This window comes from Dreissena polymorpha, chromosome 6, assembly GCF_020536995.1.
Source record: "Dreissena polymorpha isolate Duluth1 chromosome 6, UMN_Dpol_1.0, whole genome shotgun sequence".
NCBI classification, from domain to species: domain Eukaryota; kingdom Metazoa; phylum Mollusca; class Bivalvia; order Myida; family Dreissenidae; genus Dreissena; species Dreissena polymorpha.
Window position 1 is genome coordinate 53588095 of NC_068360.1, and position 18215 is coordinate 53606309.

At 36.3% G+C, this 18215-nt stretch overlaps 1 protein-coding gene across 1 annotated transcript; it reads left to right on the forward strand.

The window, feature by feature from the left end:
• Positions 1-92: 92 nt before the first annotated feature.
• LOC127835366 (leucine rich adaptor protein 1-like) lies at positions 93-12288 on the forward strand. The gene is made up of 2 exons (XM_052361751.1): positions 93-970; positions 9665-12288. Exons 1-2 carry the CDS (start codon positions 716-718, stop codon positions 10067-10069), a joined length of 660 nt encoding a protein of 219 aa, XP_052217711.1. The 5' UTR covers positions 93-715; the 3' UTR covers positions 10070-12288.
• The last annotated feature ends 5927 nt before the right edge of the window (positions 12289-18215 follow it).

Below are 18215 nucleotides of genomic sequence, written 5' to 3' on the forward strand. Positions count from 1 at the left end.
AGCGTGCCTAAATCTCGTTATCGACCGACGAAAGTCCCAGCGATAGCTTGCGATACCCAGTTATCTCTAGGCGTATATCTTGTAAAGATAAACAAGAACGCTGTACTCTGGTTACAGAATAAATAGATAAGGTTAAATGGACGAAAGAAGAAATCAATTAGATGGCTATTAAAGAAACTGTAGTTGCGCGTCTGTCAATTGCGGTTTCTTCTTTGAAGGATTTGGATGTTATAGTTTTGTTATCAGACAAAATGTGGACCACGGAAAACATGAGAAAAAAGATCGTTGAATTTGCAATGTTCTGAAAACCATAAGTGGAATATTTGCATAACGCCTGCTGTTTGAATAGGAAGTGACACGTTCTGAAACCAAGCGGATACAATAGCTCGCTGCTCATTGTGGGCCGTATAAAGACGTTCTAGTTCTAGTTCAGTACTTCACAATTTTGAGAAACTATCCATCGACTAGTCGGATTAATTTTTATACGTGTGCTCATTTAGTGTTACATTGAGGTGACTGTTTGTGAACAAGTTCTGAAGGGATAATTGTGGATTTTTCAGATTTTTTTATTACATATTATGTTATATATTTAAACGTCTTAAATACTTGTAAAAGGTAATTTAACCATAACACAAATTATACTAACGACACAATAGTGGTCGGTGCAACAGCAACGTATTTTTGCTATTTAAAAAGAAACAACAGCACTGGAATTATGAAAGAAATCTGTTTGAGGGAGCAAATAACACCTGACGTAGTGGAAGAAAGACGTATTTGCTCTAACGGCATGGCGTCGGATGACGTCTACACTGACAATATCGAGCTGTCAAACGCTTGTAGGCAGTTCTACCAATCGAGAAAACAGGCGGCAGAAAACGTAAAGCAGCAGCTGGCGTCATCAAGACGTCAACGTCACATGACATCAGGGAACAGAATCGACGTCGCAATGGATAAACTGCGAACCGAAATGGTAAATTTCCATTTACGATCTTTAACATTGCTTATGTCCGGTAAAACAAACATATGAGGTAATATATAATTTTCATCCAAGGAAAGTTCTTAAATCGATAACGTTGAGTCTGAAATTAGACAGAGCATAAAGCGGATTTAGTATAGGGAGATTTTTAATAATATGTAAACTAACAGGGAAATTGTTTTCTTATGTAACATGAATGATCATTATTTAATCATTCATGTTTCAATGAATATGTGATTTGTCTCGAGAGGCTTCATGGGTCGGTGGGTGGAAGGCATTAATTATCTTTGAATGACATAGATTTGGGTTCCATTTAAATAATGTTATTTTGTTAAATACATTTTGCCTAAAGTTATTTATAACTCAATTTATTGCGCCATATATTCTATTTCTGATAGATTGTGCTAAATCTTCTCGTTTGTTATCCTCCGCCATAGGCGGAGGGATATTGTTTTGGCGTTGTCCGTCCGTCCGTCTGTCCGTCCGTCTTTCCGTCCTTCTTTCCGTCCGCCCTTCCGTCCGTTCGTCCGCCCGGCACTTTTGTGTCCGGAGCTATATCTTGGAAGTGCTTTGGCGGATTTCATTGAAACTTGGTATGAATATATATATGGATAAGAGGACGATGCACGCCAAATGGCATTGTACACCATCGGATAATAAAGGAGTTATGGCCCTTTGTATCTTGAAAAAATGCTTTTTTGAGCGTCAAATATAACACTTTTGTGTCCAGAAGCATATTGGCGGGGCATCAACGAATTTGCTTGTTTAAATAAAAGTTCAGAGCGTTCTTGGAGTAGCGAACAAATAACGTTATTATCATGATGTTGTTCTTGAAATAGATATTTACAAATTAATCAGATCGTGCAAGACTTGAATTTTGGCGCAAACAAGTCGTTAATCGCCCAGATATAAAACAGATATAAAAGACAGGCTCATGCATAGGTTTTATTGTTCGCGTGTGTTCAGTCCATTACCAATACAATTGGTGGGGCTTTACGCCAGGAAAACGATCAACAATAATAAAATTAGAATTTTCTGGACATTCTGGTCCCAGGTGATTACAGGAAAACCGATTCAAGAAACTTGTACTGTGAGTCTGGTTCTTGGAGAACTGTGCATAATGCATGTGCGTAAAGTGTCATTCCAGATTAGCCTGTGCAGTCCGCACAGGCTAATCAGGGACGACACTTTTCGCCTTAACTGGATTTTTGTGTAGAAGAGACTTCCTTTAAACGAAAAATACCATAACAGCGGAAAGTGTCGTCCCTGATTAGCCTGTGCGGACTGCACAGGCTAATCTGGGATGACAGTTTACGCACATGCATTAGGTCTCGTTCTTGGAAAACTGTGCCTAATGTATGTGGGTAAACCGCCTTCTCAGATTCTGCACAGGCTTATCAGGGACAATACCGTCAGCATACATAATGGATTTTTAATTCGAAGAGACCTCCTTTAACAACGGACAATGTCGTCAATGATTATTTTGTACGGACTGCACAGGCTAATCTGAGATGACACTTTACGCGCATGCATTAAGCCCAGTTTTCACAATTTGCGGTTCATTTAATGACGTTTCGCTGGAAACATCAAACTATTGATCATGTTGTTGCAAAAATCATTAATTAAGAAGTACTAAAACAAATGTTCATTATTTTGTTTGCTGTGTGGCTAACCGGCTTGCGCAGTGGTTGGTACACTCGCTTTTCAACTAAGCGCCACTGGTTCAATGCCCTTTCCCGGCGTTTGAGTTTGATTGGCGATCACCATTACGGATAGGTGGGGTTTTCTTCGGGTACTCCGGCCCCCTCCTACCCCATAACCCAAGACCACTTCAAAATTGAAAAATCTTTCAGTTCCATTGGAAAAGCTGTAATTCAAAATTCGTCCCAACTTTCTTGAGTCTAGTACGTTTATAAGGTTGGGATGCTGGGATATACTCCGGGTCCACACATAATTTAGCCTCTGGCTCGAAAAGGACATCGTAAACTTCGAAATATACCCCGTACACATTTTGCTGTGTACATTTTGTAATTGCATTACGGAAATAGCGACAGCAAATATTCTTTCCCATATAATATTTGCGTGTTTTTTTAAAAAGAAATTCTGGTTGATTAAAAAACATGGCCTAAATTTAACCCTCTATTTATGTGCTGTAGGTATTCACATCTTTGTATATACTAGTACTTAGCGACACTAACGAATGCTTACTAAAAACTCCGTGGACGTCTCTTTACACCGTATTTTTTTTACATTCACACGTGCCGTTTGTAACGCACGTGCTAAGTAGAACATGCCATGGCTACCGCTTGAGTGCCGGAAGTACAGACGTTACACTAATAATTGCACGTTGCTCAATCTTTAGGAACAATGGCAATCGTGATAACTGAAGTGGAAGTGGTACATGATGTACATGGGTCCACCACAAAGACTTATTTTCTTCATTTTTAACTAACATCATGTTTCATATTCTTGTTCCTTATCCCGTTTATCCTCGTCGTCTTCCTCTCCTCCTCCTACTCCTCCTCCTCAGCATCATATGATCACTATTAGTAGCAGCATGAATGTAAAAATCCCCCCCATCAGATCACAACCGCTACTTCACGTCGATTTAAATCATAAATGCCATCATCGTTATAACTAGTTTAATCATCATCATCATCAACCATCATCATCATCATCACCATCATCGTCGTCATCATCATCGTCATCATCAATCGTCTTCATCGTCATCATGATCGTTGTCATCGTCGTTGTCATCATCATTATCAGCAGCATAATGATACTGATCATCATAACCCGCACAATCTTAGCATTAATCATCAGGATACCAAAAAAAACTTCTTCATTTTATGAAACCCTATAAAGTAAATCGACACAATCACTCTCAGCTCAGATCATTAATAGATATAAAATTAAGATGTTCTGAAGAGCATTACTCGCTGAAAACTCATGCCAGACCATGCACAACAAAAACAAATCGCCGGGAATCGGGCGCTGCAGAGCTGGCATCAATTAAACACCGCCATAATACTCGCCAGGTGTTTCCGGTTTACCAATGCACTGTCGGGCTACGGTCTCGTTCAGGAGAAAAAACGTTTAGTTTCCATGCAATGCTTAGATCGATTCTATGTTTGGTGTCGTTTCTTAATTACTTGTTTTATATATTACTTTCTCAATACTGTTAGTGAAATCCCTACGATATTTGCATTGTTAGTATTTCACCTTGAGTTTTCGATCATGTTTTCTACTATCGATCATATTCTCAAACAATAAGTTTAACATGCAAATATAAGCACTTTGGAAAGATATTCGCATGATTCCTGACACTGCAAATCCACATTTAATTGGGAATTAACTTGAGTGAACAAAGTTAGTCTAGCCTAGCCACTAGTTTTTGGAAATTTTAGTTAAAAACAAACAACTTATTTGTTTGGCCTAGAATACAGCCTTCCTGTCGAAGCATTTGTTAGCGCGAAGAAATATATGCTAAATGTCCGTATATTGTTTTGCAATATAATGCACGTTTGTTACATATTGAAAATATATTTGCAGAAAAAAGCACGTTAATGATAGTAGTAATGGCCATTGAAAACATCATTATGAATCAATTTATAGCGGCATGTTGTGCTTTTAAAGTGTTTCAACGTTTCTATACATTTTCACATCAGTGCTTATAATTATCGTACAAGAACTTGAAGTAGTTCTTATTGTTTTAGAACAATTAACTATTTAATGCCTTTTAGAACTAATTGTTAATTATTTATTCAATTCTAAATGATAATGTTTTGTAGTACAAGTAGGTTAAACAAACACATGCGCACACGCATGCATATCTTAATTCTTAAATCCCAGGCATCATACTTGTAATATTGCAACAAAAGGTTGTATAAAATGGGCTGCGCTCTGGGGAAACTGGGCGTAATGCATGTGTATAAGATATCATCCTAAATTAGCCGGCACAGTCCGCACAGGCTAATCTGGGACGACATGGGACGACAGTTTCCGCTCAGACTGTATTAACGCTGAGAAGAGAATTCATTTAAACGCAAAATGCGGAAACAGCGGAAAGTGTCGTCCCGTATTAGCCTGTAAGGATTGCACAGGCTTATATAAAAACCACGGTTTATGCCAAACTACTTATGAATAAGCTTATAAAGTACGAACTTTTATGTAAAGCTGTGTATTTGTTATTTCTTTGTATTTACTTATCGGAATCTTGAAAAACGTCAGACGTCTTCCACTGGAAAAATAGCCATAGTTGCATAACGAATGCACCGATCAGACAGACGAAAGTATGCCAATTTCCTAGTGCTAGTGCATTTAATCAGTCCAGTAGACCTCACCTATTTAGTGCGCTCGATTTACTTTGTACCGGATCGAACATTTGACCGCTGCTTTCTGGTGAGAACATCTCGTAAAACCTCGTCATGATCGTCGCTACGTTGCATCACGCTCTGTTATTGTTACACCCTTCATAATAGCCTCTAGCACGATAGCCCGTAAATATTAAATATTTGATGCAATGAAAGAATGTTCTCGCTCGTATGATTAAATTCTATATTTAAAAGTGTAATGATAAGTCTTGGTTATGACAGACTTAAACTGATCTGTAAAGCCTATTGACTCAGCGTCAAATTCGCAAATAAGACCAATTAAAATGACGCTTTGTCAATATTAAGCGTGAGATAGTGTATCGTGTGTCGTTGGTGTTTCGCAATTCACGTAATCGGCTCATTGGTTGCTCAAACATTGCTCGATTGTCTCCAATATCACACATTTTTATATTTTTATTTTTTATAATAATAATTATTATTTATTACATAAAACGAATCAATGAAATATGCACATGTGTATAGGTGTGTGCGTGCGTGTGTGTGTGTGTGTGCGTGCGTGCGTTAGAGTGTGTTCATATCGGAAAATGAAATCAACAATACATGTATATTCTTAAATACTTTCTGTTAATAAATATTTGTTCCTTGAGACCATTTCAATATTGGAAGAGAAATTAATAATATAAGAGGAGTCATATAATATACTTGCTTTTATGACACTTCTATTACACTGTTACAGTACTCTTATGTCCGTCAAAGTCTACATGTTTGCATTATAATGTAGAAATGCATTATACATACCATAGTTGTTTGAAGGCCTCAAACTGTTTGCATGACTTTGTATCAATGTGTTGTCTTAATGAGTTACCTTCGGAAAATAAAGAGATTATTATTATTATTATTATTATAATTATTATTATTATTATTATTATTACTATTATTATATTATAGTATTTGCCTCACTTCTTAACGAAATTATCTTAGTGTTCGTAACTGAATGAATTAAGAATATATATATATATATTTAAAATTACGCACGTTTTTTATCGGTAGTGCTATTTTTAATTCCTCAATATTGTCGACGTTTCAATGAGATCATCACACCACAAGGATCAATTTTACTATGCACAGCAAAAACGATGGATGTTAAGGGAAAGTCAAACAAACAAACACCAACATTTTTCACATGCCTTCACGAAAACCGAATTCATTAATGCACGGATACGCTGAGTTCGGCAAGTTTCATTAATTCGCAAACATGTGCAGTTTTAAGTTTCGTTTTTACTGCCTCCAATTTCATTTTATTCTCAAGCCTAATGGGACTGTGGTTTGAATTTCAATTACTGCAGGTTTAGGGATGATAGACATGTCGAAATCCCAATTAACACGAACAATTTCCTCAAAGGTCACATTTTTAATCAAGGTATTATCCCGTGCATTCTTCGGATTCTTGTCATATTTTAGTTGAAATTGAATTGTTTAAACAACATGTATCGGTATGATACGCGTCTCTTCATACATTATTGTATATACAGTGGGAACAAACACATACTGAATATTGAATATTGAACAATCTGAAGACATTGTTAATAGCTTACAAAGTAATGTTTTGCAGCATCACTCTGTGTTTTCCTCAAGCATTATCAACTAACTCATGCATTTGACGTTTCTATCTATGACTCAAGGAAACAATAATCTACGTCTAAAAGGGTCTTTGTCCAGGAAACAAGCGATACAAATAAGAGCTCATCAAAGTCGATTAGGTAGGTTTGCCTATTTTAAGTAATTATAGTAACCGTCTGTCTGTCTTTCACAAATCATATCTAAGCTTTTCCGAGCAAGTTCAGAAATAAAAGCCATTTCACATACAGTTACACATGAATTGAATTCAACTTAAATTGCATCAATTATGAACGATCATTCCCTGATTGTGACTAAGATGTAATGTTATTGAACCATTAATGCATTCCTCGCGAAATCGCATCGGCGGCCCTAATATGTTCTATATATATATATCAAATTTTAAATGCAATAAAAGTCAATCCGACAGAAATATCTTTAACGAGCGATCTAATGACGAATTGGCGAGATGCGACAAAATCCCGTATTGAAAATAGTTTATATGCGTGAGGTATGCTCGGCGCGACATTAAAGTCATCGATTGTTTGATTAATTGATTTATTGTATGATTGATCAAAGCGCGCTCAGCTGGCTTAAGGCACGTACTCAGCTTATTACTTCAACGAAATGTGGGGGAAAGGTGAAGTGGGGGAGGGAGTGGGGGAGTGGTCACGTGATTGGAGCACGTGACGAGGCATACAATTGACTCGCATACAGGAATGTTGGTGCGGGCGGTGTCGATTTGGGATGTGCGTGTCTCAAGGCTGTGTGACATACTTTACATTCCGACCGATGCTTACAAATTGTATATAATTCGCGTTCAATGATGCTATCGTGTGAAGAAGCAGTATTTAGATTTTGTTTATCAGGACAGCCTTTGTATTGGTTCAAACATTTGAAATATAAATTTGCTGTTACGGTGACATGAATTTTCGTTCGGGTGTACTAATATAATTTTGCGCCAGTTGATGCGTGTTGCTTTCAGCAAAATAATATTAGTTGATCAAACACCTGTTTCAAATTAAATGTTGATCATTACAACATCGCCATATTTCATGAAAATATCGTCAGAAGCAAACAACGAGAACATGCACAATAACCTTTTATATTAAAACACAAAAAACATAATGTGTCACATATTTTTTTACTTATGTTATGATCCATGTGGCCTTTGAATGCAAAAAAACTCATAAAATGAGTGCATTTCTTGTCATATCTTGGCAGCCATCTGAGATATTAACAGCTGTTCAACAAACTTGTAAAATATATGTTCTGACGTTTAGCTACTCTTCGTAGAAGAGACGTGCTTTACTTCATGTTTTCTTGCATGGTGGATGACTGCACTCAACATAAATAAAACCCTGTCAAGCAAAGGATTCGGAGTAAAGTGACATATATGTTCCAGATTTTGATAGGCTTGGAGAAAAACGATTAATCTTTCGTTACAAAAAACGCTAACCAATTTTGTGAAAACAGATGGTTGTTTTATTTAAATTATAACGTTTGATATGGAAAGCGACTTTGAAAGGATTATATATCGGTACCCGCAGAGAAGTGGGGTTTTTCCAAAACGCTAGCTTATTTCGGGATACGTCTATTGCACGATATTATGCCCCATTAACAAGCGTTATACACGTTTGAAACCTCTGTCAACGATTTTCTTTGTGGTGGGTCTTTTGTGATTGTTTAAATCGTTCTCATCATCATCATCATCATCATCATCATCATCATCATCATCATCATCATTATCATCATCATCATCACCATCATCATCATCATCATCATCATCATCATCATCATCATCATCATCATCATCACCACCACAACCACCACCATCATCATCTTGGGAGTTCGTTTTACAAGAACAGCATTATTGTCGATACTAATTACAAACGATTTTGTTCTTTTCCTGCAAATGCCGTATATTTCCAAACTATTCTGATGTGGGGATTCGCATACAACGTTTCCTCACTTACAGATTTTGAACCAGATATGTATTAGCAAATTGATCTTTACATAATTATCATTTATATAATGTTTGTACAGATTTGGCCATAAAACATTGTGTTGCTCGGCCATCTAGTCATCTTTCACAGGTCGAACAGTCAAAAGTACATGGTATCTAATAAATCACAAAACCAACATTTGCTAGATTTTAATTTGAGATAAAAAACATCAATTAGTAACGAAGATTTTAACTTCCTGTCCCCAAGCTCATTTTAAGCAGCTCAATATTTTCTTGCCCGAGGTCTTTCAGTTTCCCTTGAGTTTGATGAATACAGATACAATCTTACGTTACCACACTCCATTTCCAAAGGAAAAAACATGGTGAACTTACAATAACAATAGTGTAACAATAAGCATTTCAACAAATAAATGAACACTGGTTTGGTGTATGAACATCTTGAGATTTTCGCTATGTATAAAATTCTTTTTAACGCAAAACTTAATTAAAGCTGACTGTACATCATGAAATCTTTAACGATACTTATGCCGTTAACCACGTTTTTCCAGAACGAGGTTCATTTACTTTGCATACATTAATTTTAGTACAAACACACGGAGTGTATATTGGTAATCTAGAATCTAGAGTCCGTGTACAAACACGATGTACAGAGCTTTCAACCCTTGTAACACGCGTAACCGACCTTTGCGCATATGTGCCCTTGTTTTATAGACGAGAGAATTTAACCACTACCTATTTCATTTGACCATGCTCTGATCTGTGTACTTTCAGGTTTCCCTGATGGATCTCGACCTGTCGTTGATGAAACAGCTGCTCACTCTGAACGAGACTGTGGAGGAACTAAAATGGCAGAGGAAATTCATCAACAACCAATCATCGTCGCCATCCAGCTCATGTGACCTTACCGTGCCATACGATTGGTTGCTGTCCGATCACGATCTCCAGAACCCTACACCGGACCTTTCACGGAAATTACCGACGGGGTTGACCGAATCAGAAACGAGTGCTCCGTGTAGTTCGAGTCCGAACGACCCCGTCAGGCTGGCGACACAATTCCACCAACTGTCAATCAGCGAAGAGTGTGTGTTCAGGCCAGATCCAAAAGTTGGTACCACGTATCATGAAGGGGACTCATTTGATTCAGGAATTCACGAGCATACGCTATTAGCGGATTGATTTGCTTGACTACATAGACTAATTAATTTCATGAATCATGCGTTTCCGTGAGCGGGTTAACAAGTATTATTGTCATCCTCGTGTTTTGTTGACATTTGTGAAACAATATAATACAAGTATAGGCGTGTATACATTTGACTCATGCATTACACTTTTTGGTTTGAAAAATCATAATAACTCGTTGAATGTTCATAGACGATTTTTTTGACATTGTTGTAACTTTCCCAATACACGATTAAATGGTCATGTGAAACAACTTTTTAATTTCACGTTTTTATAATATATTAGAAAAGCACAGAAACACACATTCTTATGCTATTTTAACCAACTTTGAACAAACAGCATTGTTGGACGAAAGCAAGTTAGCTGAAGATAAGGAGTAGTCACATATGATGTTTTTAAAATAATATAAAAGGAATAAATGAATAGGACTTTTTAATGAATAAGTATTGCTTAATATGAATATATATATATGAGCCATGATCTAGAAAACCCAGGCTTAATTCATGGGCGTAAAGATTCGCCCCAGTCTGTCCTTAGTCCGCACAGGCAAAGCAAGTGGGCACTTTCCTCCTTGACTGGATTTTTTGTTAAGAGGAGATTTTAATTTAATGATTGATTCCACAAAAGAAGAAAGTGTCGCCTATCATTAGCCTTTGCAGACAGCACAGGCTAATCTGGGTGGACACTTTACGCGCATGCATTAAGCCCTATTTTCGCAGAGTCAGGATAATATCACATAGCACCGTCATTTTGCACCAAAGATACCATAATAGATTGTAGTTCTTTTGCTCGTTTGTCACCACGCAAAAAGGAACACGTACAATTAAGTGAAACAACCGAAATAAAGTTGCACTTAACCGACACCTTATAAGGAATCGATAAATATTCAGATACATCACTCTGTACAAGGAACATAATTATGTGCTTTAACACGGATATACGTTTTGTTAAGTTTTAATATACGGAGACCGATGAGTATATAGCAATTACAACCACAGTATTCTGTTAATTATACAATAGGTTTTTAATTTATCATTTTAATTTTTGCGATTCATCATCTATTTCCGTGATTCAAGTTTAAAACTTATAAAGGCTTATAATTATGATTAATTAATAATTAATTTACCTGATTAAATCACCGATTCAGGAGGCACGCACGTGTGGGTTTAACACGAAACACCTTCAGCCACGAATTGTGGGCCGAGTCCTCATTTTACAAAATGTTTTTTTTTGTTAGTACGAAACCAAGATTAACTGGTTGATTAACCATACGCCTTTGTTTGTTGAATGATCTTTATTCGAGCCTCGCTCTGACAAAACCGGGCATATGCATGTGAGTAACGTGGCGTCCCAGATAAGCCTGTGCAGACCGCAGGGGCTTATCAGGAACGACACTTTCTCCATAAACTGGATGTCGAAGAGAAGATACTATCTGTAAACGAAATATACAATGAACGCGGAAACAGTTGTCCCTGAATAACCTGTGCGGGCTACACAGGCCAATAATGGCCGACACTTTACGCACGTGCATTCAGCCCGATTTTTCCACAACGAGGCACATTTGTTAGTGTAGCGAGAATTGTAACCTCATTATTATTATGTATACATATAACAATATAGACGTGCAATTATTTATATGTACCGGTATTATAAGTATTATTCAATGTGTTCTTTGCATTATTAGTATGTGATCGATGATACTAGTATTCCAATTCTTATATGTCAGTCGCCTCAGGATTTTTACTGATTTTGGAACGCGGCCTGTTTAGGCGTGGTCTTACTCACATACCATCGTTTCAGAACTCGATATCGAGTTTTTGAAAATGATACATTCAAATAACAAATGTGTAAGTTATGATTTTCGAAGCACAATTTGTTAGGAGATAAATATTTGAAGAAAGGAACATTGTTAGCATTTGGTAAAGGGCAAGAGGGGGGGGGGGGTGTCTAGAAAAAGCAAATGTTTGAAAGGGAAACATTCATTTGTGTTGTGTGTTCATTTGTGTTATGTGTTTGGAAATGCATTTATTCCAATGCCTCTAAAGATAAGGTTTAAAGTTAACGAATTGTCGCCATTTACCTTATTATTACGTGAAAATGTTGAACGATTGACGTTAGTTAAGTTTTTACGTTAAACGTATTATGTATGTATATGAAATGACATGTATCCCAGTTTCGCGAAAGTATTGTATACAATAAATTATAAATGCAACGAACGTCCTACTTTTGTTGTGTCTTAAAAGATGGTTAGCCATATATGCCATATAACATAATTTGAGCTGTGTTTTGGGAAAACTGGTTAACCAGGGACAATTCTGGGAAAACTGGTTAACCAGGGACGATTCTGGGAAAACTGGTTAACCAGGGACGATTCTGGGAAAACTGGTTAACCAGGGACGATTCTGGGAAAACTGGTTAACCAGGGACGATTCTGGGAAAACTGGTTTACCAGGGACGATTCTGGGAAAACTGGTTAACCAGGGACGATTCTGGGAAAACTGGTTAACCAGGGACGATTCTGGGAAAACTGGTTAACCAGGGACGATTCTGGGAAAACTGGTTAACCAGGGACGATTCTGGGCAAACTGGTTAACCAGGGACGATTCTGGGAAAACTGGTTAACCAGGGACGAAACTTTCTGCGCTAATTGAATAGATCTCTTCTAAACGAAAATCCAATTTAGACGGAAAGTGTAATCCCTTTTCTGGGATGTCACTTTACGCACATGCACTCAGCCAGGTATTACCTGAACGAGGCTTACTTTGTTCTCTTGATTGATCACTGACACGTGACTGGACCATTTCAGACGCGATGACCATGCAGAATAGGACCCGCATTCGCTAAATTATGTTTAGACCTACGAATTAGGAGACACTTTGGAAATACATAATTAAGTATCAGCCTGTGAAAACAGGGCTAAATGCATGTGCGTAAAATGTCGTCCCAGATTAGCATGTGCAGTCCAAGACGAGGAAAATCTAAATTCTTATAATCATTATCTTGTGTTAAAATAATTATGTGTTTGGGAGTACTTTTATTTGTATCATTAGCAAATCAGATTCCAGTCTTCAAATTGTCTAAACGAAACTTCTTAACCCTTTGAGCGCTGGAACCGGATTTTGAAGGCCTTTGCAAACAGTTTGGATCCAGATGAGACGCCACAGAACGTGGCGTCTCATCAGGGTCCAAACTGCTTGCTATTCTGATAGTATTCTTTGAAAAAAAAAACGAAAAAAATTGCTTATTTTAGAAGTTTAGCAGACAGTTTTAGCAGACGACAAATTTCCCAGCATGCAAAGGGTTAACGTCTTGGATCCTAGTATATATAAACTGCTTTACAATCTTAACGAACATATATAAATTATTGTTGACGATTTTGAATACAACACGATATAAATAGCGCTCAATGAAAATACATTCATCGATAATAATACTCGCAAGCTGTTATACGCTGATTTAATGATTAAATATAAATACCAAAAATAAGGTGGCCTCAATGAAACGTTGAAGGAAAGATGTTTGTAAAGATATACAAAGAACTACAGCCATAGGCAATAGGCTTACAAAAAATTTGATTTGTCATTGCCCTAAATAGGTATGATTTCAGTGATAAAGTTGTCGGTGGCGATATTGATGTGCGTTCCGGTTACTCTGAGCAATGCACAGATCTATAAATAAATATATTTATTGATAGATCTTTTGAGCAGAGAGATGTGAAATGTGACCGTCATTCATACATTCTCTGAAATCATTTGAAAAACAAGATTGATTTTCCTAATACTTATGGCGGTAAGTTGAGGTTGACAAATGTAGTTTGTTTATAGTCGATAGCTACTATTGTAATACCAGTTGCGTTTCTCACATCAGTTAACATTGCATTGCAACCCGGTGATCAAATGTCTACAAAATATGATAACGGCAACTCCCTTGTAGTGGGTGTGAATATTGTCAGTTTGATTCATAAAAACGAAAAGTAATTAATTCATAAATAGCTGTATAAATGTCAAGTAATATGATCGCTTACGTGCACAAATGTTTATTAACGTGTTATTTAAAAGACCAGGTTCATCATTTGGGGCTGAAAAAAAACCTTCATTTAAATGGTTAAATGGGGCTCAATAAAATATGTCATACACGTGTTTAAAAAGTACATTTCTTTGGCTGCAAACATAAGTATTTTGAAAATTACTTTGCAGTTTTGGTTATTCACTGACTCGAGTATGTTAACCAGAACATTACTTCCAAAAACAACAACAAAAACACCAACACCCCAGGAAACCCGATACCTTGCGGGTCGTGTAATACCACAGGGGACAGTGCTGTGCATTTTGGCATGAACTTACATGGGGTAAGTAAATTGGAAAAATTACATTTTTCAAAGTCCAATTTGAAACAACTGTGTATTAACATTGATAACAAAGGTATTGACCTGCATGTAGAAAAAATCCTGACAAATTTTCTTTAAAAAATGAGCGAAATGTGGCTCCCTGAAGTAGAAGATCGGGCAAAACGGGCCATGTTCAGGCATATAGGGGAGAAAAAACTGCTTTAATTTGCAAGCCACTACCATTATTAAAGGATTTATACAAACTTCCACATGTCTGCCATAACCTCTCAGCAGGGTTTCTCCAGAAAACTATTTATTGTGGAGAAATGTGCGTTTTTAATGACCATGTTGGGAAACCCCTGATACCATCTGGGGAAGACCAGGAAACCATATATGGGCAGGTACTTTATAATTCTTTTTCGTGACAAAAAACCTAATTTTCAGCCATTTTAATGCAATTTCTTTGCTTTGTAGAGGCCTATAGACTAGTAAGTGCATGTGGGCACATATGCATATAAATGTACTTTTAATGCTTTTTAATACAGTCAATGATATTATTTGGCTTTCATCCAACATCATTTCAGAAACGTGAATCCTTTGTCTTATATATAATGTGGTTATTCAATGTCCACTTTAGATATGTAAAAAAGCTATCACAATGCTAGAGTTGCCCCCCCCCCACAAATTATTATACCGCCACAAAGTCTGTTATGGGAGCTATATAGCTATATAGGAATCAGTTTGTCCCGACCGTCCCTGTCCCAGTATGTTACGTCCGTCCCGATTTTTTGTCCGTTTGTCCGCCAGATTTATTTTCATGAAATAAATTTTGAACAAATGAACATACAACATTCAATCTTCATATTTTGATGCAACCTTATTAGCTTTATATATACACCCCACCGTCTTTAAGGTCACTAGGTCATAGGTCAAGGTCACTTAAATCTCTTATAGAAAACTTTTTCATAGACTGTATAATGGAAGTGCTTCCACATACAGCCTTCAAAATTCATATATTGATGCACCTCAATGAGTTTTACAGGTCTAATCCATTGTCAGATCACAATGTCAAATGTCAATGTCACTTCAACCTCTAATAGAAAACTTAAATGTTGTCTTCAGAACAAATATGCTTCCATCTGCAATCTTCAGACTTCCTATGATGATACATCTGACCTAAATGAGTTTTACATTATCTCACTACATTATTTGGCCATTATGTCAATGGTCACTGTGTTCTCTGATAAAGAAACATATATAACATTGGCCCTTCCTGGGTTCTAAAAACCTCATATGTAGATGCATCAATGAATATTGCGCAACACATACCGTTATGATCACAGGTTGAATGGAAGATAAAATGCATACTGTAATAAAGTGAGTATAGGTAAAAGGTCTTCAACATACAAGCATATTATATCAACATGAGAGCTATTGTTACTCAAAAATCTATCATTGTCATTGCACAAAATCAAAGACTGGTTGTGATTGTAAATTTGTTACAGCAACTAGCTGTAATATGAGCTCTTATTAGTCCCATTTTGGTTGGCATCTTGCATTATTACATCTGCAAGTGGGATAGACAGGAACAGTTGCTTTTGCACAGTGTTCCTTTTCATCCTCTTAATATATTCTATCTATCTATCTATCTATCTATCTATCTATCTATCTATCTATCTATCTATCTATCTATCTATCTATCTATCTATCTATCTATCTATCTATCTATCTATCTATCTATCTATCTATCTATCTATCTATCTATCTATCTATCTATCTATCTATACTGTCTAACTCCCCTTGTGGTTATTATTGACAATATGGTGGACGAACCAGTTATCGAACACATAGGGAATTACGTTAAAATTTAAACACTTAAAATAACAAAAACATTATGTTTTAACAAATGACTAAAAGTTTAATCATTTAATAACTTATCTGTAAAGTTTTCCAGCAAATATCCTGCAAGAATTCATAACAATGATTAAACTTGTCTGTGAACAAGGTAAATGTTATTCTTTTAATCATTGAACTGTACTTTGTGTGGTTAAATGCATACAATCGGTATCAACGTCATGTGTTGAAGTCTTGTTTGCGCCTATAAACTAGCAATGGCCAAATTCGTTAAAAGGGGAGTAACAAGTTAGCTCATTAAAATTAAAAGGTCAAAATCAACTATTGTTTTGTTTGATAGACAATTCTTTCCAAGGCCAGTCTGTGCCGAGTTTAATGTTACTTAAATACGCTTAACAGTAAAATCACAGAAAACTTAAGGCAATCTTAACAAAATTAAGCGCAAGTTTAGCGACTTCATTTCAAATGAGTTTTTTTCATTATGACACTTGCCGAATTAGCACCAAAAGTCTCAGAACACGCCACATAAATATTTTACATAAAAACCCCATATACACTTTTTAAGACATCATTTTTATGTACCTAACCAATTAATGTATGCGACAAAGCAGTCAAGTCTTTCTTTATATTTTCCAAAATATCTATCTATAAAAACCCCATATACACTTTTTAAGACATCATTTTTATGTACCTAACCAATTAATGTATGCGACAAAGCAGTCAAGTCTTTCTTTATATTTTCCAAAATAGTGTTGGTAAAAAGAAATAAAACTCGAGAATGTTGAAAAGGCAGTATTGATCATATATAAGGCATTAAAAGTGCAATTGAATGCATATGTGCCCACATACACTTACTGTAGGCCTCTACAAAGCAAAGAAATTGCAACAAAATGGCTGAAAAAGAATTATAAAGTCACTGCCCACATATGGTTTCCTGGTCTTCCCCAGATGGTATCATTGTTTTCCCAACAGGATCATTAAAACGCAAATTTCTCCACAATAAATAGTTTCTGGAGAAACCCTGCTGAGAGGTTATGGCAGATATGTGAAAGTTTGTATAAATCCTTTAATTATTGTATTGGCTTGCAAATTAAAGCAGTTTTTTCTCCCTTAAATGCCTGAACATAGCCCGTTTTGCCCGATCTTCTACTTCAGAGAGCCACATTTCGTTCATTTTTTAAGAAAATTTGTCAGGATTTTCTACATGTAGGCCAATACCTTTGTTATCAATGTTGATACACAGTTGTTTCAAATTGGACTTTGAAAAATGTAATTTTTTTCAATTTACTTACCCCATGTAAGTTCATTCCAAAATGCACAGCATTGTCCCCTATGGTATTACACGACCCGCAAGGTATCGGGTTTCCTGGGGTGACCAAAAACAACACAAAACCGTAAGAGATTCGTAATTGTTTTATTCATAACTGGAAATGCGCTTTTCAAACAATGAAACATGCGACATTTGTGAATTATTTGAACATAAGACAATTATTTCCAAACACATAACGCGTGGCGCTGATTCCTCTGCAAGTACATCGCGTCAGATGTTCTGTTAAAATGGCTTTTAAGATAGTTTTGTGTTGACAATCTGACTTGGAATTTTTATAGAGCAATAACTGTGGGCTGTCCATACTAAATGTCACTTTAAAATCAGACAAATAATCGTTGATTTATTGTGTGCACTGACATTGATTAATCCGTGAACTATGCAAACCAGATGTTTAAATTGTTATAAATATGAGACAAACTGAGCCTTTGACTGATTATTGCCAGTTAAATAATCAAAAATTAAATATATTTACCCTTTTATGGCATTCTTTAAACTTAAATAGAATAAACGAGAGCACTTTTGTCGATAGCACTTTTACCGAATTCATGCATGAACGCGTTTTCATTGCAATATGTTAGAAACAAGTAAACCAAATTGTATAATAACAGTCTCGCTTAAAAATCTGGGCTTTA

What these genes read in the sequence shown, in the direction of transcription:
- LOC127835366 (XM_052361751.1), top strand. Translation starts at nt 716, where the DNA reads ATGAAAGAAATCTGTTTGAGGGAGCAAATAACACCTGACGTAGTGGAA. An exon ending in ATAAACTGCGAACCGAAATG is followed by an intron (nt 971 to 9,664) that starts GTAAATTTCCAT and finishes GTGTACTTTCAG; the next exon opens with GTTTCCCTGATGGATCTCGA.